This window comes from Alligator mississippiensis, chromosome 13 (genome assembly GCF_030867095.1).
Source record: "Alligator mississippiensis isolate rAllMis1 chromosome 13, rAllMis1, whole genome shotgun sequence".
Taxonomy (NCBI): domain Eukaryota; kingdom Metazoa; phylum Chordata; order Crocodylia; family Alligatoridae; genus Alligator; species Alligator mississippiensis.
The window spans coordinates 28,401,546-28,424,432 of NC_081836.1; the positions used below are offsets into that span (position 1 = coordinate 28,401,546).

Genomic DNA, 22,887 nt, shown 5'->3' on the forward strand with positions numbered 1-22,887 from the left:
GTGTTAGACCTTCTTGGGACCATGGGCTGCTCTGTGGGGAGCAGGGGCTGGCTGGAAAGTAAATTGGTGCTGGCCAAAAGCCCTGCCCCACTCTCACCACACCATCCCTGATATTGGGCAGGGGTGGCAACTGTTGGGCCGCCACCCAGGTTACACAAGGTATACCTTCAAAAGACAGCAGTAGATGGACTAGTTTCTCCAGCATGGATGGCAACGATCAAGGACTTTACTTGTAACAGAATCAGGCAATTATCCATCAGACAAATACAAATTGAAAAGAAGCAGCTAGAAATCTTATGACAAGAGACATAGAAAACCAATGCCCAGTCTAACAGTAGGCATTCAGCCCACCAGAGAATCCATAGGCCTCAGTACCCTTGCAGAAGAACCACAATTTTATACTGAGATGCTTCAAACAAATCTCAATGATTTTTCCAGCAACTGAGATACTGATACTACTCTAACAAAAGATCTCCATTGCTTTAGGGAAACACAAAATATTATTGTTATTAATAATAAATAGTGATGGGATAGGTACGGTGAGTTATACAGCACATGGCTTTCTGGCTTTGCTTCTGTAGTTGTTGACATCGCTTTAGACCCTAGACTGATAGGCTGCTAATAACTACATACCCTCTGCCCCCACCATCACTCCTAAGAGACATTACCATCACTGCATCTTAACCCTGATTCATGAACTCTGTGGCATTACACATAGGGATTGTTCAGCGCTGCTGGTTTGGAGGATATCCCAGTTTCATTGGGATAATCCAGAGTTCCACCCTCAAAAATGATACTGTCACTCTGTGGCTTCTCTGTGGGGAGTCTGGAGGAAAGCTTATGTCTTGAAAATGGAGACAGGATGAAGTAGTAAGAGAACTGAATGCAAACACTCCTGTGAGGTTCAACTGAAGGTGATAGAATGAGTTCTCCACAGGATGAAGCCTCATGTCCTAAGGATGTTGTAGGCACAGGAACTATGCCAAGCTTTAAACAAAGTGGAGTCTGAAGTAGCTGCACCCGTGAGCAGCCCATCTGACAATTCCTGCATGGCTGGTTCCCACAGGTGACTGACTTGAAGGTAATACCTGTGATGTCTCACATAGCAGTACAGCATCAGGGACCCTGCCAGTGTCACATTGCAGATAAACTCCAGAGGCCCAGACAGCATCACATAGTGATGTAGCCCCAAAGGTCTTTACAGGTTGTCTCCTGATTTTTTATTTTGGAGAGTTTCTAAAAGAGACAGTGAAACCTTGGGTTGCTAAGTGAGGAGCTACATAGCCCCAGTAGTCCTGGCACCAAAGTGTGTTGTGGCTGAAGAAAGACCCAGTGTTTCTGAAGGCCCCGTGTCATGCCAAGACTCCCTCACCCACTGCCATTTGTTATAACAGCTGAGCCCCCAAAATGTCCTTGTCAGAAACGTGTCCGTTTCCAATCCCAGCCAAGATCTGATAAGGACCAAGGCATCTGTTCCACATTAGAGGCTGCTAGCTCTTGTTTCTTTCTGTGTATAAGAAGGCCTGGGGAGCAGTGACATGGGGCTCTGACAAGATCCCATCTGGTGAAAATTAGGGAAAGGATAACATCTTTTTTTTTTTTTGAAGAAGGTGTTGTTTTTGTTTGCCTTTGGAATCACATTCAACTATTACATTGATGGAAATCAAGATACCTTCCCTAGCTGTTGAGAAGACCCAGCCCTGGGCAAAATGAAAGGACAATCAACTTCTGTCCCTCTTCCGGTCTCCCTTCAGACATCCACCACAACTTGAGTCCATCCTCTAGATTAGAATTAGCAAAGTGGGAATGAATAGTTAAGATCCTTCGCAGAGCTCTGATGTATCGGAAAGCATCACCAAAGACCCACTACCAATCCATCCCATAGCTTTAGAAAGAAGTGAAAGCCACTTTGAATAGGTCTGAGTTCAGTTTCAAACTCTGGAAAGATTCAGAATGAGGGAGTAAGAGGGTAAGACCCATTCTATGTTCTTGCCACAGGAACTAAGTAAGCTCTTCATGTTCACCTATTACTCTTGACAGGTGGTAAGATTGGACAATATAAAAGAGTGTGAGTGTGTGTGCGCATGCACATGCTCATTTGTTCCCTAGAGGGGACCCAAGGGGGTTCATCTATTTCCTCTGAGTGAGCATCCCTCATCCTCATGTAAGTCCAGGGACGTGTATCTCATTGTTAAGCACAGCTGTGAAGCAAGCAGTGTACTAGGCTGAAGTTTTCAACCCACTCTGAATTTCCGCCGTGTGCAACCTGGATGGTTGGTGGTGATGGTTTGGATCAACAGATTCCTGCCTAATCAGCACAAGTACTACAACCTCCCTTGTGTTCCAGTTATTGTGTTCCCATCCAGCCCATCAGACTGGCATTCTTACTGATACCTCAGCCAGGCTCCACGGCTGCTTCTTTTGCCTTCACTGGAGAAAGAGATAGGAATCCCAGCTACCCTGCTCCTGCTTTCCAGCTACTCCTAGCCTAGCCTATCTGCACAAGGCACTGCATGGTTGGTCTGGGGGATTACCCATGGTATCTCAGGCATGGCTTTCCTCTCTCCATTCCACACTGACACCCAGACTCTGCCACCCACAAGTCCGCACCTAGTTGCTTCTGTGATTGCACAGGGATCACTGACCTCAGCAACTGCTTGTTTTGCTTTCCCAACAATAAAAACGAGCAGAGCATCGTAAATGATTTTTCCCTTTTCTGACACAAACGAGGCCTGGCTTTTACATGTTTTTTCCAAAGTTAAAAATTTCCTGCTAGAAACCAAGCTTTTTATTTCTCTCTTTCTTTCTTTTTTACTCCCTCCCACCCTCCCCTTCTTTACCAGGTTGCAATTAGTTACCTTTAATGAGCCTTAACACTCTCTCTTCTGCTCCCCCACCCCCTTGCCTGTTTACGATTGGCTAATTGACAGGGCCAGCTGCAGTGGTGCAGGCTCAATGGAAATTCCTCCCCGCCTGCCCCCTGAAGCAGATGCAGCTGGGTCACCCCCAGGGGTAGGGAGGGGCAGGCAGAAATTGGTTGTTTTGATGTCCAAACCTTAAATGATTGCAGACAGCTGTAAGTGCTGATTCAAACACTTAGACCCCAAGGGGCTTAACCTGACAAGACCCAACCAAGAGAGGTCACGCCCTGTCTCAAGCCCTGTAACGAACTGGAGTGTACAGTAGGGGCAAATCTTCATTTTTATTTCATCTAGTGGTCAGATACAGTGCTTAACAATTCTTTCCCTGTGCCTGGAGTGAGGTAGGAATTTATTTTCCATGTGCTTGTCTCATCCATCCTGGAGACTGCTTCTCCTGTGGGCCTCCTCCATAACATTAGAGGACCTACCTTCTGAGGCCGAGAAGAGGGTTCATTCACTCCACTCCAGCCCCGGCGCATCAGGCTCTTGTTTGTTCCACCCATCCTTGACATTCCCATGATGTCACTTGCATTGCTCAAGGCTCTTTCCCCTCTGGGGAATCCAGGAGGGAATTTCTTCGTAAAACAACTTAACAAAATGTACGTTTTGTTATTGAATCTAGTGCTAATTAACCTGACAGACTGTTAGCTGCAGTTGGAGGCAACAGGAGTCGAGCAAGCTTCTCTAACCAAGTTTGTGCAAGGCACTTTAGATTTCACAGACACTAGGGCTGGAAGGGACCCTGGAGGATCATAGAATCCAGCCCCCTGCCCCAGGGGCAGGAAGTCAGCAGAGGTCATAGGATCCCAGCAAATAAATAATTAAATGTCTCTTGAAGGCGTTCATTGTAGGTGCTTGAACCACCTCCAGTGGCAGTCTATTCCAAACCTTGGGGGCTCAGACAGTAAAGAAGTTCTTCCTTATGTCCATCCTGAAATGGTCTTGCAGGAGTTTGTGACTGTTCAGCCTTGTCATCCCTTGGGGTGCTCTGGAGAACAGATGTTCCCCCAGATCCTGGTGAGCACCCCTGATAAAGTTGTAGGTGGCCACCAGATCACTCCTGAGCCTGCGCTTTTTCAGGCTGAAGAGTCCCATGGCTCTCAGCCTCTCATCATAAGGTCTGTTTTCCTGACCTCTGATCATGCGTGTAGCTCACCTCTGCACTCTCTCAAGCTTCTCCACATCCTTTTTGAATTGTGGAGCCCAAAACCGGACGCAGTACTCCAGCTGTGACCTCACCAAGGCCGAGTACAACGGGAGAATGACATCCTGGGTTTTGGTTGAGAAGCATCTGTGGATGTAAGACAGCGTTTTGCTCGCTTTACTAGCCGCAGCATCACATTGAAGGCTCAAGTTCATCTTGTGGTCAATCATGACCCCCAAGTCCTTTTTGTTGGTAGTGCTAACAAGCGTAGCGCTGCCGAACCTATAAGCATGCTGCGGGTTTTTCTTCCCAAGGTGGAGAACCTGGCATGGGTCTTCAGGGGGAAGGCTTATTCTGGCAGGGGTCTCTGGGGGCACTGGCTCAGCCTGGCAAGGGTCTCTGGGGGGGCAGGCTCAGCCTGGCAGAGGTTTCCATTGCTTCCAGGCTCAGGCTGGCAAGGGTCTTCAGAGGGGCAAGGCTCAGGCTGGTAGGGATCTCTAGGGGGAGTAGGCTCAGGCTGGCAGAGGTCTCCAAGGGGGTAGGCTGTCTCTGGACCTCAGCCTTGCCCCAGACCACAATTAGATCAATGGTTTCCTCTGCTGCTCAGTTTGGGTCCTGGGATGCATTCCCCAGGGTCAGGGATGCTGCTGTCACCGGTGCTGCCTCTGCAAGGGACTCTGGGTCCATCGGATCTGGTCACATACCCACAGCAGAGGGGCATGATGCCCAAAGGCTAGGCAGCTGCAGGTACAGGCCCTGAGGATCAGGCCAGTGGCCTGTGGGACTGCTGGAGCTGACGTGCCTACAGTGCAGAGGGATAGTGCCCAGGAGCCAGGGAGCAGCCAGCAAAGGCCTGGGAGTCAGGCTGGAGCTCTGGAGCAAGTATGTGTCTGGGGCAGGGGCATGGGGGCACGTGCCCCCCCCCCCCCCCATATTTTTGCGTAGGGTCGGGGCAAACATAGGCTGTCTGCTGTGGGCTCGGGGCTTCTCAACCTGCTGCCCTGCCCCTAGGGCCCTGCACTGGCTATGCCACCATGGCAAGGCACCCTGTTCCTGCCTGCCTGGAAGCAGCAGGGGTGGTGGCAGCATGGAGTTGTGCTGCTTGCTGCTACCAGGTGGGCAGGGGGTGCACAGCGGGTGCAGGGCTCCTGAAGGAAAGGCAGCAGCGTGGGGAACCCCGAGTCCTCAGCAGGCAGTCTGCATCTGCCCCCTGCTCTGCTCAGCTCTGGTCTGGAGGTAGTGGCAATGGTGGGAGCAGAGAAGAAGATGGGCATGTATCCCACCTTCCTCTTTTGAAAAGGTGGTCACCCTAGTCAAGCCAGGGGTCTAGGGGCCAGCCAGGGACTGTGACAGAGCTCCCAGCCACCTGGCAGGAGGCTGGCCCTTTGCTGGTCTGACTGACTGGGAGTAGATACAGGTAGCAGATTTACTGCGCTTTAATTTATTTTACTGTGCAGTAGCTCAATTTACAGTTACAGTGACACTTTACTGCACAGCAGATTAGTCTACTGCACAGTAAAGCATCTTGTATAGATGCACCCATTATAAATTAAATTAATCTATATGCCTAAAACCAGCAAAAGGCCTGCACATCACTTAAAACCCACTTAAACTCAGTATGAAAAACTGTTTCAGGAAATGGCTGTTCTTCACAGATCTATTCACTGTGTGCTATCCATGAGTTACTATTCACCATTCATTATTCTCTTGTTTAAAAGTTCAGTCACCCACTCAGCAATCAGAAACAATGCCATGTGACTTAAGTGATTGGTTGCATGCCACAAATACCAGCTAGTGAATAGGCAATATGTGAGCAGCCTTTTGGTCTCAAATTGCTTTTCCAGACAGTTTGGTGCATACAGCAAACCCACACATGGAAAATCAGGTTTCTGAACAAATAGGATCTAAAGCAGATAAATAATCCTGGCCAAACTGATAATGTTTTAAAGATATTTTATTCATTTCAGATCAGTTTTTGTTTCTGAGATCTGTCTTGTTCAGTGTGGGTAGTAGCGTGTGCATGGATTACATTTATTTTAACAATATTCCTCTTTCTTCTGTTCAGCTTGTGATTGTCACCCTGTTGGTGCAGCTGGCAAAACCTGCAACCAGACCACGGGGCAGTGCCCATGCAAAGATGGAGTGACGGGACTCACCTGCAATCGCTGTGCTAAGGGCTACCAGCAAAGTCGTTCACCAGTTGCTCCATGCATCAGTGAGTAACAGTCAGCTCTGCCTAGTTCTAACTTTGTCTGTGTTCCAGTGAATAGGGATTCACCAAGTCCCAGAATACTAGAACTCAGGGGTACCTCCTGAAATTAGCAGGAGACAGTTTTAAAACTAACAAGAGAAAGTAATTTTTTATTCAGCGTACAGTTAGCTTGTGGAACTCACCACCATAGGAAGTGGTGTAGGCAGATAGAATAGTCAGGTTTACAAAGAGACTTGGCTGACTCATGGATGATAAATCCATTACTTGCTATTGAACAGTACAGTCAGAGATGTATCTCTAAATCAATGATGATGAATGCCAGGAAAAGTATTGAATAGGGAATAGATCACTGTAGATCAGGGATTCTCAGTCCCTGTCCTGCATACCAGATCTGCCCCATACAGCCATGACATCCAGCCTGCAGGGTTCCCCAATGGTCCAGAAATTTGTCTGCAGAGGAGCAATGGCAGCATTAATTGCCGCTCCCCTGCTGCCAAATATCTGGATCCAAGCAGAGCCCTGCAGGCTGGACAGCATGACCCTGTGTGCTAGATCGGGCATTCAGGGTGGGCAACACGAGGTGGGATTCAGGCATGCAGGGTCCAATGTGGGCAGCACAAAGTGGGATCCAGGCAATGTGAGGTAGGGTCCAAGTATGCAGAGCCTGATCTTTGCATGTAGGGTCCAATCAGGGCAGTGTGAGATGAAATCTGGATGCACGGGGCCTGATCTGAGTGGTGTAAGGCAAGTCTGGGCACACAGGGCTGATCCAGGCATACAAGACCCAATCTGGGTGGCAGGGAGCTGGATCTGGGTGCACAGGGCCTAATCTGGGCAACAGTCCTGCAGATCTGACCCATGGACTGGTCCCATGCTGCTCTGCTGGCCCACAGGGCCAGAAAAGTGACCACTGAAGTTATAGATGTACCCAGTTCAATGCGCTCCCTCTAAAGCATTCACTCCTACCACTGTCAGAGATAGGATACTGGGCTAGAGGGACCATTGGTCTGACCCAGTATTGCACTTCTTATGTTTCAGGATTATATCTCTTCACTGCCTTTATGGGTGAAAAGTCTATTAGCCATTGTACTGACTTGTGTATTGTAGTATTACTGTAGTACTGTGACCTGCAAGCTTATCTTCTTTTAAAGCTAAGTAATCTTGGCCTTGATCAGCAGATGACTGGAAACCCGAAATGGTTCAGTACTAGAATTGATGCCCTAGAAGGTTGTGTACCTCTGGAGAACTTTTCATGAATGTTCCAATAGCCATTTGGGAACTCTGTGGGAGAGGTTTCTTCTATTCACTAGTCTACCTCTTTCCCACTGGAGCTGTTATCTGGCTGTCTGGATGGGCAGCCAATGCAGGCTTTCACTGCCACATGGGCAGCGATGGGTTGCAGTGGAACTGGAAACCTTGGGAAGGCTGTCAGAATCCATCACGTTACTTGCCTCAGGGAGGGGACAAAACTGGAGCCTTCTCATCTCTGGAGCACACATCTCTCTCCAAAGCTGATCTCAATGCTGCAGGGAACACAGTGGTGGCTCTTCTGGCTCTTCAGGGAACAGTGGTAGCTCTGGTGACTTCTCTAAAGGTTACCTGAAGCTTTTGATTCTTTTTTTCCCCCACTGCAATAGCAGTAAAGTTATCTTAGAATCAGTGAAAGCCTGACAAGGTCTTTCTGTTCTAAAAGCAGAACCATAAGGAAAGAGGAAGAGATAAACGAGCAGAGAGCATTTCTTCCAGGGCACAGCCAGTGGTAGTAACAGTCAGGGGAGAGAGTTTTCTTTTAGAGATTCATAGAGAGCATGACATCACCCACGATGGCCTCATCCCTTCCATTTAGTTTCTCACCTAAGACTCTGCCACCCACCTATATATACAGGCTGTGCTTACCAGTCCAGGAAGTGGAGAGCACAATTGGATCCAACACCAAGCAACTGCTGAATTGTATATCTGTGCCCAGGTAGGCACTATGCACAATGCTACCCTGCACTGCCATGTGGGATGATCTGGGTTTATTTTCTGCTCTTGATATGAGACTATGTATTGTAACAAATCTGTTCCAATTTGGACTTCCTGGCTGTGGCAGTGCTACAACCATAGATAGCTATTCAGATCTTCATGGCAACCATAAGCACAGACCTAGACCCTCTTGCTCCTAACCACAGATCAACTACTTCCACTTATGTGCTAGCCATGTGTAAAATAAAGCCTGTAATACATGCATATGAGTACTTCTGATTCTATCCCATGAGGGGCAGAAATGACACCAAGTCATGGTTCAGATCATTAAACCCAGAGTTTCAAGATACTGTCTTCCTCTCTCTGTGGATTCTGGGTCAGGTACTGCTCGCAGTTATATTACTGCAATTCTAGAGTATAGACCAGTTTCTGGTTGTCCTGAAGTCAGGGTAAAACTCCCATTTTCTTTGATGATAACAAGATTTGGCCTTAAGTGCAGGGGGCCAACTCCCCTCCTAACATGACTCCACTGATTTCAGTAGAATTATTCTAGCTGAGAATATGGCTACTGACTTTAGTGGAGTTCCTGTAGATTTTAGTATATAAGAAAGCAGAATTCAGCCCACTGTGAATGCTAGTCCACCTACACAGAGAATTGTCTGTCTTAGCCACTCTGCTGGTATGCCTTGCTTGTCTACACAAGATCACACTGATCACCAGATTTGGGTTGGGAAAGAAAATTTCCCCCAGGCTTGACTAGCAGGGAGCTTGAAAGAGTTTTGCCTTTCTCTGCAGCATGGAGTGTGGGTTGCCTGCTATTGTCCTCTGGGCACATCTCACCTAGTTAGTTCCCTACCATTGCAGGGACCCTTGCCATTAGTGGCATCTTGGTCCCACCTCTTCTCCATTTGTGGCACACAACCTGAAGACCAAAATGCCTTAGTGTAAACCAAGTTACTGTGCTCACTTCAGGAGTATCTGACTGAAATATAATGGTCTGTGATATACAGAACATTGGGTGAGCTAGTTTAATGGTCCACTCTGACATTAAACTCTTAAGAAACTCTCCATGATACTGCTCTTGTTAATCCTTTCTGCAAACACTCTGTGGTGATGTTTCCCCAGGGCATATCTCTTAGGAAGTCCTTCCAGTTTCCAGGGCTCCTTCAAGCTGCTATGGCACAATGGCAATTACAACGAGGAGGATGTTTTGTGATGGTAACCACCTTTTAGTACCTTCTGTGTTCCTGGAGTAGCAGCATAAGAAACCAGCAGGATACACTGTTAGGTTCTTCCTATCTAACTGCTGGCCATGGACTCTCCAATAGTGGTAGGAGGGGAGGAGCCACAATTTTTTTTTTTATCCTGAAGGCAGCATTGGGTATCATTTTTCCTTAAGACATCTCACCTTTTCCTTTCCAGAGATTCCTGCCATCAACCCAACCTCCATGGTTACCAGCACAGAAGAGCCTGCAGGTGAGTGCTCTTTATTCCAGGAAGCAAAAGGCACAAGAAGTCTGCTTTCCTGCACTGTACAGCTAGGTCTGTCTGTATATTCCCTCCTGCCCCTCAACCATTCCCTGAGGACTCCCCACTACTCCCCTCGCTAACTGTGTGCTGGAATGTAACGCTGAATCATCCCCTCACACCCGGCTTGGTCACGGAGAGCCAGCAGCCAGATTTCCTTTGATGAAAAATAAAATGTGCAAATGAGGTTTTAAATCCTATTTATTTTTGGAAAACAACCAAAGAAACTTGACAAGAGTTCTCTGGGGGTTTTTTTTTTTCTTATTTCACTATGAAAAAATGCCCAACACCCAACTAGGAGTTTGCTTGTGCTTTGGCCAGTGCCAGCTCTAACACTTCAGGGGATTGGAAAGGGGGGTTATGGGACCTATTGCTTTCTCACACTGGTTTTCTAGGGTTTTGTTTCTTTAATCTCCTTGAGTCTCCTCCAGGCACAAGCAATTTCCCCTGAGCGCTCTTTGTCTCTGCATCAGCCTCCTTCAGGGAAAGCTTGGTTTCCCAGTCTGCCATTCTTGGCCTAAGACTCATAAGCAAGAAACACAGGCAAGGATCACCTTCTAGAGCAACGGCTCTCAACCAGGATGCTGGGGCACCCTGGGGTTCCATGGGATCCTTTGAAGGGTGCTGCAGGAAATGTGAAGAGGTATACAGAAAGGAGAAGGCTCAGGCTCCAGATGTGAGGAGATAAGCAGATAGGGGCAGGATCAGGCCTTCCCTGCTTAGCTGTTCCCCCACCCCCTTGGCCTGGTCCCTCTGCATGAGATGAGCACTGTAATAAATCAATTACTTCTTGAAATGGGGTGCCACTCAATTCACAAAAGTTATGGAGGGGTGCCTCAAGTCTAAGGACATGTGCATTGTGTCTAAAAAGGTTGAGAACCACTGCTCTAGAAGCAGGCTGAGAAAGGAATGGATCAGCTTGCACTAAGGGGGTGTGCTGATCTATTTACTGGGTCAAATTGTGCCTGGCTCTTGTATAAATACACAAGAAACCTTCCCTCCATCAGCTCCCACGTGGGTGCCTGGCACAGCTGCTGCTGTTGTTTTCTCAGAGATCTGAGTGGAGGTTCCTGGCCAGCTTAAGCTGACTGGTTGAACCTGGTTTTTGAGTGTCCATAAACACTAGGGCAGCAGGGTGACAGTACACTATAGAAAGGAAAAGGCTGTTGTCCCCAACATCATCTACATGTGTATGGCAGACTCAGGTCGTCATGTCTCAGGCTTTCCTGGGAGGCTCACTTCTGTGTTATGGAGGACCCGTGACAGGAAGGGGCTTTGGCAAACAGAAGCAGCTGTCCATCCCAGCCTCCAGGTTTCTGTCTGGGAGGAAGGAGCCGAAACTTCACCTACTCCTGCTAGGTCACTTGGGCAGATGGACCATCCCCAGGGTCAACAAAGCAAAAGCTTGTGAGAGCTGTAACTGCACGTTCACCTGCATGTGTGAACCAATCCCCAAAGCAGCAGACGCTGTCCACTGGATGCCCAGCTCTGAAACCTAGTCCTAGAAGGGCTCTGGCATGCTACAGAAGAGGAGATGTTGTAGCTCACCACCTTAACCTTCAAGTTGATCATAGTGTAGGAGAGACAGGGTAAGACTAATGGGTTCACTGGTATGGAGGCAGGGCTCCCTGAGCAGAGGTCTGACTGCAGTGTATTCTGGGGTTGTTATAGACTGCCTTTAATAGAGGAGGTCTAATAAGCATTGTATAAAAACCTAGAGTGGTTGATTGACTGATTAGCTTCCAGAGTCAAGCTGTCATTGAACTGCATAGTCATCTCAGTCAACCGCTTACACCAAATATACTGATAGCTCCACATATAGCTCTGGGCTCAAATGAGAAGTCTGAGCTGACCAGCAGCCTGCCTTTGTGGTAGCACTTTAAGTTTTGATTGGACAAATGCTATGGCATAAGTGTCAAATGATCTCTTGGCTTCTGCCTTGCCTGTGACACAACAGCCTCCTTTTTCTTGGCCACTTTTCCATCCCAAGCCCTGTACAATTCTTCCATCTCATGCCTGTCTGTCTTGTCTGCCATGTGGATTTCTTGTGTTTACCTCCACAGCGATACTCTCCCAAGCAACCTCAAACTTACTGTGTATCCATTTGTAGTGAGCTTTCCTGGCCAATCCAGGAACAATGCTTATAGGCTCTCTAAGTGTGTAATTCTGACACCTTTCTCTTCCTCCCATCCTTCCCTCAAGCCCTTGGTCTTCTTGTGCCCTTCAGCATGAAAGTAACAGACATCCTGCCCAGTTTCACTTCCAATCAATGCATGGGGATTATGGTGTCAAGATGACACCAAATGTGGCCCCTCTGGGTCACTCAGCTGTTTCTTGAGGGTTACCTCACCACTAGCTGAGATCAGGAGACTGCCTGTAATCATGCAAGTCTGAAACCCAGACAGGGTGAGAGGTTAGGGATTCTGTGCTTCATAGCTGTTCCATGCTATCAAGCCACCAGGATGCCTTATACTGATTCTGTTTTCATAGTGTGAATAGACTCCTACTGCTATGGGTCTTTATTAGTATGCCCTTTTAATTCATGCCTGCACTTAACTTTTGCCCAGGCACTCCATGTAGAAAGTGTGGATACAATAGTGTAGAGTCTAGGGCTGGAAAACAATGACAGTCTCCTCATTCTTTCCCAGCCCATCAATACCTCTTGTGTGGTTTGCTCCTACTCTAACTGGACATGTGACCCTCCTCCGCCCCCCGCAACAGCACAAGCCTCCAAGTCTCAGTCCTGTGGGGAGTTCGCTGTCCCCAGCCTCAGCCCTTCTGCACAATGACTCTTTTGTGCTAAGAACGCCGTGAGAATGTTGTTCCTCATCTCCGTCTTCCGTGGGCTCTCGGCTATGTGAGTTCATGAAATCCCTGCTCCCCTCTGCTCCTTCTCAGCCTGGCTCAAGAGTGGGGCCTTCAACCTCAGTCTTTTAGGCATTTTTATTACCACATTTCTGTGGTTCTTCTCCTCATCTTGCTCTACTCTCTTTTATTTGATTTTAAAAGATTGACTATTCTCCTGCAAGGAAATCCTATCTCAGTGTGCTCTGGGGTGGCTGCATTTTCTATGGAGTAGCTGAGCTTGGTATGGCATGCCAGATCCTCAGTGGGTATAGCTCAGCATCACTCCTTCCACTGTAATGGACCAGTGCCAAGTTATACCAGCTGATGATCTGGCCCCTGTTATGTGCATAGAACAGGAAACTAGATGTATTGCACTGAGGTGAAATGTAAATTTCCTAGACCAGCTTATAATGTATGTGGAAAATATTTCATTTCATGCTACAGTTATGGAATTAAGCCAGTGCTCTGGAAATCATGTGTGTTGTGACATATAATTGGACAAACAACAGGGAATGGCCTATTCTGTGCGGTGTTCCTTGTGAGGGAAGGCTGACAGTAGCTCAATTTTGATCCAGTGTGTCAAACCAAAGGGCTCCTCACAGGCCAGATCCAGACATAGTGGGGTAGTGGTAGGATGAGCAGTGACAGCAGCATGGAGGTTAACGCAATCATCATTTGTTCCCTGCCACTGGCACATGTCCTCGAAGGGGCTCCATGCCCTGGATTTGGCAGCAAGCCCCACAACACTTGCCCTGCCTCTGATTTCTCAGCCTCTCTGGGAGCTCCACAGGCCAGATGAAAGCTTTGTTCTCTGAATAGGGCCCATGGACCATACGTTTCACCCCACTGACTCACAGCATTGTGGTCCATGCTCCAACACCATCTCCTAAAGTGCCTCCTGCTGGAAGACACAGGGACTACAAGAGTCATACACCCAATTCTCTTACCCATCGTTCCATGCAGCAAGGGTGGGTGATTATTTTGGCTGGATGGCCACTTAACAAGTTTTGGCGAGCTGTCAAGGGCTGCATGGGTAGCCCTGCCCCTTTACAGGTGCCCTGCCCCCTGGTCACCATCTTGGGACCAGAACTTCCCCCCCATAACCCCTGACCTTTGCCACCAGAAGTCCCTCCCCTTGCCCCCCCAAAATACTCCTTTTGGGAGGGGGAGCTGCCATCTTGGAACCAGAATAAAACCCAGATTGTACACTAAAAGTCAAATGCCTACTATAACATATTTAATTTTATTACAAAAAATATTTTTGTCATGATTTGTGTTTGTGTAGTGTATATAGAGGTGATTGCATAATAACCCAAAAATAAAGTCTTACTCCTGTATATTGTGTGTATATAAGCTTGGTGCCACAGGTGAGCGTAGAGGTTCAGGGAATCCAAGAGACATCCTTTCAAAGTCGTCATGGTTCTGGGTGTGTGGTGTGTGTGTGGTTTGGCTGGGGTGTGAGGGGAGCATGTCTATGGTATCCTTGCAAAGTTCTCATGGTTGGGTGTCTGTGTGGGGGTGTATGGTGGGGTGTGGGAGGGGTGTGTGCATGTATGGTGGTGGGTGTGTGTATTCTGGGGTGTGGGGGTGTGTGTGTGTATGCTGGGGTGTGGGGGGGTGTATGGTGAGGTGTGGGAAGGCAATAGGGTATGTTGGGAGGACGTATATTTGGGGGACTTGTGGGGGCAGGGTGTGGGTGTGTGGCTTTTGTGGGGTGTGAGGGTTTGTGGCGGCACAGTCACCACTAGCAGCAGCAGGAGGACCAGCAGGTGGAGGCATTTGGGGCACTTGTGCCTGGCACAGGCGTTCATACCCGGCAGAGCTTCCTACAGGGGGAAGCAGTGGGCAGGGCTCCCCTCCACTTCCAGCAGAGTCCTGGGACCTGCACAGCAGGGGGCAGGGAAGGCAGCTGGCTCCAGCACATGGAGCTTCCCTCTGTTTCTGTGTGAGCGCTGGGGGCTGCACATGTGCTGTGAAGAGTCCCCACGATAGAAGCGGCCTGGCCGGGCTGTGCACCTTGCCCCCATATGCAGTGCTGGCCGGAGCCATGTGCTGCCACCAGCCCCACGCTCCCTGCTCCAGCCAGCTGCAGCTCTTCCTCTGCTGCTTCCCTACCTGCTGCCTGGAGCAAGCAGGATGCTGGGGAAGCAGAGCAGGTCCCCGGGGCCTGCAGCAGTGGCAGCAGCAGCCCTGCCCAGAAGCTGTGCTGGCAGGGCTGGGCCCTTCTACTCATGAGGGTGGGAGCGAGGCACAATAAGGTATGTTTGGGGGGGTGTATATATGTGGGTGCCTCACTCCCAACCTTGTGGGTGGAAGAGCTGGGCAGGGTGCAATTAATTGGCATGTGTGTGCAGGCCAAATGAAAGTGCCTGGCAGGCCAGATCTGGCCTGTGGGCCATATTTTGTCCACTCCTGCCCATACAGTGTCTCTGATAGCCAGATTTGCACTAGTCTTCCCAATTTAAGATGGGACTGGAATAGCTGAAGAGCCCTACAGCAGAAGCCCTAACCTGTTCCTTCTACCTGGGTAGACAAGGGTTGGTAGAACTACACATCCAGTTACTTACAGCAACCCCTGCCCAGAAATGGTGAGATTGGCACCATTATGAGCTCCTTCTCAGTCAATGCTCCTATACCATTCCTTTCAGAGGCTCTTGCTTTTCATCCCTCGTTTTGGCAAGAGGAGAGTGGGGGATCTGAAAGAATTTGTTTGGTCTTAATTTTTTTTGGCAAGAAGGATTGTGGGAAATAAATTCAAGACAACTCCCTAGTTCATTCTGAAACAGAAGCTTTTTGCTTTTTGGCCACTAAGAGTCCTAATTAGGAACATCAAAGAAGAGACACTTTGGAAAAGGGGGGGGAGAAAGGGTTTTTTTGTAAGGCTTTATTCCAAGGCAGAGTGACACTTTGAGAGCAGTTGATCAAAGTACTTCCCTCCTCCACACTGTTTTAAAAATAGGAATGTTCTTAGAAATTGTTTCTAATATTTTCAGCTGCATAAAAATAAAGCTCTCTTGGTGGAGACCCTAATGTTTACTTTGTTTTAGTGGAGTGGGTCTATGTTGAGCGGCCTGTAGTTTTATCTGTGGGTTTGTTGCTTTAAGATTTCCAGCTTCTAGCTCAAATATCTTTAAAATAGTTTGCTGTTAACCAGAGTCCATTCCAGTAAGGTGCAGAAATCCAGATTAGGTCTTGTTTCTTGAACCCACGTTCCAGATGGGGACAGGGCTGTAGTTCATGTTCATAGATTCATAGAGGTTAGGGTCAGAAGGGACCTCAATAGATCATTGAGTCCAACCCCCTGCATAGGCAGGAAAGAGTGCTGGGTTCAGATGAACCCAGCCAGATGCCTATCTAACCTCCTCTTGAAGACCCCCAGGGTAGGGGAGAGCACCACCTCCCTTGGGAGCCCATTCCAGATTTTGGCCACTCGAGCTGTGAAGAAGTTCTTCCTAATGTCCAGTCTAAATCTGCTCTCTGCTAGCTTATGGCCATTATTTCTTGTAACCCCCAGGGGCACCTTGGTGAGTAGAGCCTCACCAATTCCCTTCTGTGCCCCCATGATGAATTGATAGGCAGCCACAAGGTCGCCTCTCAACCTTCTCTTGCGGAGGCTGAAGAGGTCCAGGTTCTCTAGTCTCTCCTCGTAGGGCTTGGCCTGCAAGCCCATAACCATACGAGTGGCCCTTCTCTGGACCCTCTCCAGGTTATTCACATCCCTCTTAAAGTGTGGCGCCCAAAACTGGACGCAGTACTCCAACTGCGGTCTGACCAGTGCTCGATAGAGGGGAAGTATCACGTATCACCTCCTTGGTTCTGTTTGTCATGCATCTGCTGATGTTGAAAATGGAGGAAAAAAATACTAGGACATTCTTGTCCTGTACAGTTCCTCTCAGGTGCCCTTAACCCAGCTGTCAGAGTGTTTGATAATGCATGTATCCTCTCCAAGAAGTATTTCCTGCTTGCCACCTTACAACCAGCTCGGGATCCTAGTTTAAGTCTGAAAGGGCCACACTTTCTTTTGCTGGTTTGTGAATCAGATATCCTTTCCAATAGGCACTGAAAGAGTTTTGGGAATGAAATCAGGAACCCAGCCTCCTCCTCCTCTCTTTCCCTCTCCTTTCTCCCTTAAAGCCAGGGGAGAACATGTCTTTCACATTTCAAAGTCCCCCTGGTTTTTCACTGATGCTTCCCCAGTGCCCAGGCATTTGCCTCCCAAGCTGGTAGCAGTTGGATGAAGGGAAACATGGCTTTGACTGCTGCTGGTGCATGCTCCTCTGCTTTATTGATTTCTTAAGTATAGGACACTCTGACCCAGATGAAAACATGTCGTGATTTCTTAAGGCTATTGGAAAAAGTTTGCTCTGATGAAAGGCAGAGACTGTGGCACTTGAGACCCAGGCATGTGTGCACGTGCTGAGCTGTCTGGTCCCACCCTGTGATTACAGCTCAAGCTACGTGTAATATCATGCTGAAACATGAGGTCCTTCCCAACCATATGATGCCATGATCTTATGATGTAATGCATGGTACAGTATACAGGCATTTGGAAGGAATCCCACGCCACCTTACACTTACACTGATGTTGCATTGGAAAACTGGGACATAGTTGAGAGTCAGCACTGGAGTCCTGGAGTCAGAAGGCAGATTTCAGAGAGTAGACAGGGTGCAGCAAAGTTCCTGTCACCCAGGTGCTATGTGGGAGGCTGGCAGCTTACTCTTCCCTACATCTCCTGCCTCTTGGTTACTTTCCCTGCTGCATCTCTTCCCCATCCCACCACGCCATGTCCAGGAGGGCCAGTTCTGCCCACACTTGTACATGTTTAGCTCTTGTATGTTCATCCAGCTGTCCACTTAATATACCCCTTGGGCCAGATCAGCTCCTCTGCTTTATTCCTTTTCCACAGAGCCTTATTGTCTACCTTAAAGCCACGGGGCTCCCCCCTACAAAGGCACTCCACCAAGTCACCCCAGGTATTTTTAAAATGGGGGCCTGGACAGGAGTCTGGAAGCATGGCACCCCTTCTTTGCTTGTCCCTGTCCCACCTAAATATTGATTTAAAATCTCATCCAAGAAGCAAGCTCATCCACCACTGAAGCTATTTGGAGGCCCTCCTTTCCATAAAAGTAATGATTTCATCTTGAAAGGCTTTCCGAGTCTGCAGCAGGTGTGTCACATACTTTGAGGTGTCTGGTAACAATGTTTCATTGTTTCAAGCCTCCTGCTTTTCAGGTGTTTGGCTTCCCCCCACCCCTTTTCTCCCCCCACTCCCATCCCAGGCGGAGCCCTGGCTGTTCTCTAGCATTTTCAGGGATCTCCTTTTCTCAGCCGGCTTTTCCTGGTTCCCATATTTCTCCCTCAGAACACGCTCCCCATGACCGCCCACCTCACACTTCAGTTTCCCCAAATGTGAGTCTGGCCGTGTAATGGAATATCCTGGATCTTGTATATATTCATATTTATATTTACATTTTTAGTGATTATTATAAAACATTTTATGTTTAGTGAAAAAAATCTTGTTCTCTGTTAGCAGAATTAGGAAAGCCCGTGGAGTGCAAACTAGGGCTTTAAAGGAATTCAAAGTCAGCAATAAAGGATTTGCAGCCATAACACCTAATTAAGTTACATCTCTCTTAAAACAAAATATTCCTTCTTTTTTTTAAGCAGGGAGAAGTAAACCAGATGTGCAAATTAACTCACTTAGACATATGCTCACACATACACACTCACACCCACGTATGTGTACATGTGAGGCCAAGTTCTGCTCCTTTGTTTCCCTTCAGAATCAATGGAGCTTACATCCAAGGATGTCAGGGCTATATTTGGTCTTTTTTCCACACTTTTCATTCTGTCTCTCCACCTCTCATGCACACCTGTTGTCTCTTGTTTTTCAATTCCTCTTTCATTTGGCCTCTCATAGCCATATTCTTCCTCAGGCATACCCTAACTTGTATGTCGTCTCATGCATGCGTACTCACACATGCTTATTCACAGCCATGTTACATAAATGCTAACATGCACACAGCACCACACACAAGCCCTTATCGGTCTCTGTCACTCAGAGTACTCAACTACTAAGGCCTACAGACCCATCCATTCTTCCCCTCATATGTTCAGGACCTGTTTTTCTTCACAGTTAAACTGGAGTTGCATTAATGTAAAACAAGGAAGTAAGAGGAGAATCAGGCCTTTAGCACACAGATGAACATACACACACACACAGAACCTAGTCATATAGCCTCAAACCCATAAGTCCCTACACATTGCGCGCACACACACTCTCTCTCTCTCTCTCTTTCTTTCACTCTTCATCTCTCTCTCACACACCCAATAAGCTCCCTCATACACACACACACACCTACGTTCTTGCACTCTCCCTCAGACACACTTGCACATAAATGGCAGCTATTTCCTTTCTATGCCTACCTGGATGCATGCCACAAAACTGGGTCCCCCTGCTGAGCACGACACATTCAGATCATTCCTGGTGGGGTGGAGCGTTCCAAGCTGGGCTGGGGAGACTTGCTTAAGTGGAAAAAGAAGTTTAGGGGCGACTGAGGGAGGAAGGGGAAGGCGTGAACTTTGGAAAAAGAAAAGGGATTAGAGAGGCCGGCTGTGGGAACATGTTTGTTGGGGGGAGGAAGAGAGGCAGTTTACTGAAGTCTGTTTCTAATCTTTTTTTCCCCTTCTGTTTCAATAAAGCTTTCATATCATGACACAGGTGAGCAGCCCAGGCTGACCCAATCTGCTTGAGTTAAAGGGATTCATCACGTCCATTTTCTTTGGGAGGAGAAAAAGACATGGTTTGGTGTGGGGGTTAGCTCAGTGCTAGGGAAACCCAAGGGGAGGTGAGCATTGTGCTGCCTGGCAAGGGACCTCATCATGCTAGCACTCCATCTTACAGAGTGATGGACAGGCCTGGTTCTGCTCCCAGCCACACCAGGATCAACTTGCAGTAACTCCTCAGACATCGATCCCAATCCATAGCAGTGCAGCATTATCCAAGCACTTGAATAAATGACTGATCTTCACCACATGCTTCCTAGGTAGGCAGCTGGCATGTCCCTGTTGCAGAGAAAAGGAAACTGAGGCATGGGGAGGGGAAGTCCACTGACAAAGGGCGTAGAATTCAGGGAAACCCTCATTGTGTTCTCACATTGCCACATCCAGCTGAAGCCCCAAGTGCTGTGGCCAGCACTGAGAGGAGTTGGGATGGAACTTGGGCATGGTGGTGGTGGTGATCTGGACACACAAGAAAACTCCAGTCTTGCATTGGGGGGTGGCAGCACACGTGTACGGGGGAGCTGACAACAGCTGCTTGGGTCTTCCCCACCTTGCCCATACCACAGCATTCACCAGCTCAGATAGTGGCACCTGCTGTGCCTACTCTGTGTCTACTTCTTCCCAGAATCAACTGTTTCATGCTTGCATGTACCCCTAAAGAAAAAACTTGCTCTTCCTTCTTTGTCCATGAAAAAAAAGCAGCAGCTCTCAATAGACCCAGTAGGAAGCTCCTGCCCATTTAAGGGGCCTTTGGTGCCAGGCTTAGCCATTCTTAGAGATTTACCGAACAGCGGGAGGTGTGTTTGGTTGCTATACTCGCAATGCAGTGGCAGTGATCCAACTTGTGGCCGGGCTGGGTATTCCCAGAGGCTGTGCTATAGCAGAAGGAGAGAAATAGAGTGTCAAGTTTCTGAGGACTGAAATATAATGGAGAGGACGTACTGGAAAGTCCTAGGAGAAGTGGTCTAGTGTGTCAAAGTTGGCAGAGTTGTCTTTCAGTGCAGTTGTGGTGCTGCAGTGCAGCAGAGGGGATGCAGTTGAATCTAAGTGCTGGATTTCCAGGGGCTACGATATAGCAGAAGGGAGGCTGTCATGTCTTGGTGATGAAGATTCCCTGGGCACTATGATATAGCAGAGGGAATGTATCATTTCTCAATGCAGCTGGTCCTAGGGGCTGTGATACAGCATATGGGGTGCAGTGGTATCTTGGTGCTGGGAGTTCCCTTGGAGTATGATGAGGCAGACGAGGGTGGAGTCATCTCTCAGAGCTGTGTGTTCTTGTGTGCTGTGATGCAGCTGCTTAGACCTAACAGTGCTGCATGACTGAGATGTCCAGGTGCATGCAGCAGAAGTGCCCTCTTGTATTTGTGCTGGAGGTTCCCTGCAGGTTGTGAGATGTAAATCAGGGAGGTTAAAGTTGCTGCCTGGGAGCTGCAATATGGAGGAGTGGATCCACTCAGCCATGGGAGTTTCCAATTCCCAGGTGCCCTGCTGTAATGTAATGAGGATGAAGTACTTGTCATGCTGAAGAAAACTCCTCAGAGTAGCTGGGCCTGCCTGAGTGTTTGATACTCAGAGGCTGCGCTGGGATGTTGTAGAAGGGGTTCTATACATGTTGCTGAGGGGGTTTGGGGTGTGCTGATACACAGAGCTGAGGAAGCCTGATTTACAGAACTTTTGAGGTATCTAAAGATGAAGAGGCACCTGGTGGGACTTACAGTTTCCACTGGAATTAAGGGACTAACACCCACTGTGTTCCAACGTATCTGTTTCATGTGGGCGCCTTTCACGTGGCTCAGTTTCAGGAGTCTTTCCAGGGCTTGTGATTCAACAATTAAGAGTTGCTAGAACTGTACTAGTAACCATCAGCTGATGACCTGGCCCAGATATAGCCGTGAGTCTGCTGCAAGTCACCCTTGAAGTGGCTGCATGGCATCACCAGGTGAAGTCACCCCTACTGGGTTTGTAGGTTGTGCTTCTTCCCACCTAGGAGAGATTTTCTGGGAGTGTCCCTGGCTGTGGGGAAATTTGTTGCCACAGATGAGCGTGGAGGTTCAGGGAATCCAAGAGACATCCTTGCAAAGTCCTCCTGGCTCTGCCTGGCTGCCTTCCTTCCTTGTGTGGCACAGATCCTGCATGACAGCAGGCCTCCTGACTGGGGCAGAGGCAGCTCCAGCATGAAGACCCTCCCTCCAGCACCTGGCATAACAATGTCCTGTGGACCAGGGAGGTACTGCTCTGAGATCAACTGGCCACTTGCCCCCCTATCTACCAACAGAGCTGGGCCTGTGAGGCATTGGTAGGCAGCAGAGAAGGAGCCACAGAACCAGCACCCCGTCTTTCACCCTTAGCCTGGATGGAACGGCAGGGAAGCAGTTGGTTCAATAACACTCGCTTGGTTTCAGGGGATGTGAAGAAAGGGCTCCCATCAAGTGAATTGTCTTGTGCTGTGAGCCTGGTTTCTCTACAGAAACATGGTGGGGGGGCTCAGTAATTCTGTTCCCTAGGGGAGAGATGGGCCCTTCTGTCCCTTTCTGGTTGATTTGTGCATTTTGGAACTAACAGCTCTTCTTTCTGTCTTTGGCTTGTCCTTTGTCAGTATTGCTACCAGTTACGGGATGGAGAGGTACTTCCAGGTGACTCCTGCCTCAAGGCACCTCTCTTCTGTGGCTAAGGCTGCCCCTGCCCATCCACCCGCATAAACTTTGCATGTCCCTGTGCTCCTTTACTTTTGGCAACAACAGGTCCCCCCAGCTCCTCTCAAATGGGTAGATCTCCTACCCCCTGCCAGGTGATCTTTCCACCCTGGGGGAACCCAGAGCTCATGGGCTATATGTGTCATCTTTGTGCTGGGATGGCAGTTGGGGAGTGTGTCAGTGGAGCAGGTGAATAGGCAGATACCTGCTCAGTCAGGAGAGTATCTGGGGAGCCACTCAAGCTGAAATAGATCCTCTTTCCAAATCCCCTTAGCATATATAACACCATGTCTGGGAAGTTTAAAAGGAGCTAGGAAAGAGGAAAAAAATACTTGGGAGCTGGCAAGGGAGAGAGGCGCTTGTGAAATGACTCCTCTGATGGGTGTCCAACTTCTCTTGACACTTTTATAGGGTTACCCTTCAGGATTGATATAAAGTGTATGATGCAGCCCTGGCTCACAGCACAAGACAATTCACTTGATGGGAGCCCTTTCTTCACATCCCCTTTGGACGAGTTCTACTTCAGCCTTTCATCTGCTCTCTCTCCCCTTCCCGTTTTCCATTCTTCTGCCTGTTTTTTGCCTCTTGTTCTCACATACATCAGCACTATCTTTAGTAACAAAGTGTCCTGGAGCAGTTCCCTGAGAGCAGCAAATGCATGACTCTTCACGCTAGTCAGACACCAACGACACTCCACTTACTGCAGTTCAGTAACTCCTGGCTTACCTCATTGTCCACATCCTTTTCCACAGCCAGGTCCTCAATCTGACCAAGTCCATACCACGGACTTT

General features: G+C 48.5%; 1 protein-coding gene across 1 annotated transcript in view; it reads left to right on the plus strand.

Moving 5' to 3' along the window:
• The window catches only part of NTN3 (netrin 3), a 94,929-nt gene that overhangs the window by 57,045 nt on the left and 14,997 nt on the right, over positions 1-22,887 (plus strand). Inside the window, exons 4-5 of the mRNA XM_019493132.2 lie at positions 6,131-6,280; positions 9,665-9,718. Of these exons, the coding sequence (XP_019348677.1) occupies positions 6,131-6,280; positions 9,665-9,718 (204 nt within the window). The remainder of the gene's footprint in view (positions 1-6,130; positions 6,281-9,664; positions 9,719-22,887) is intronic.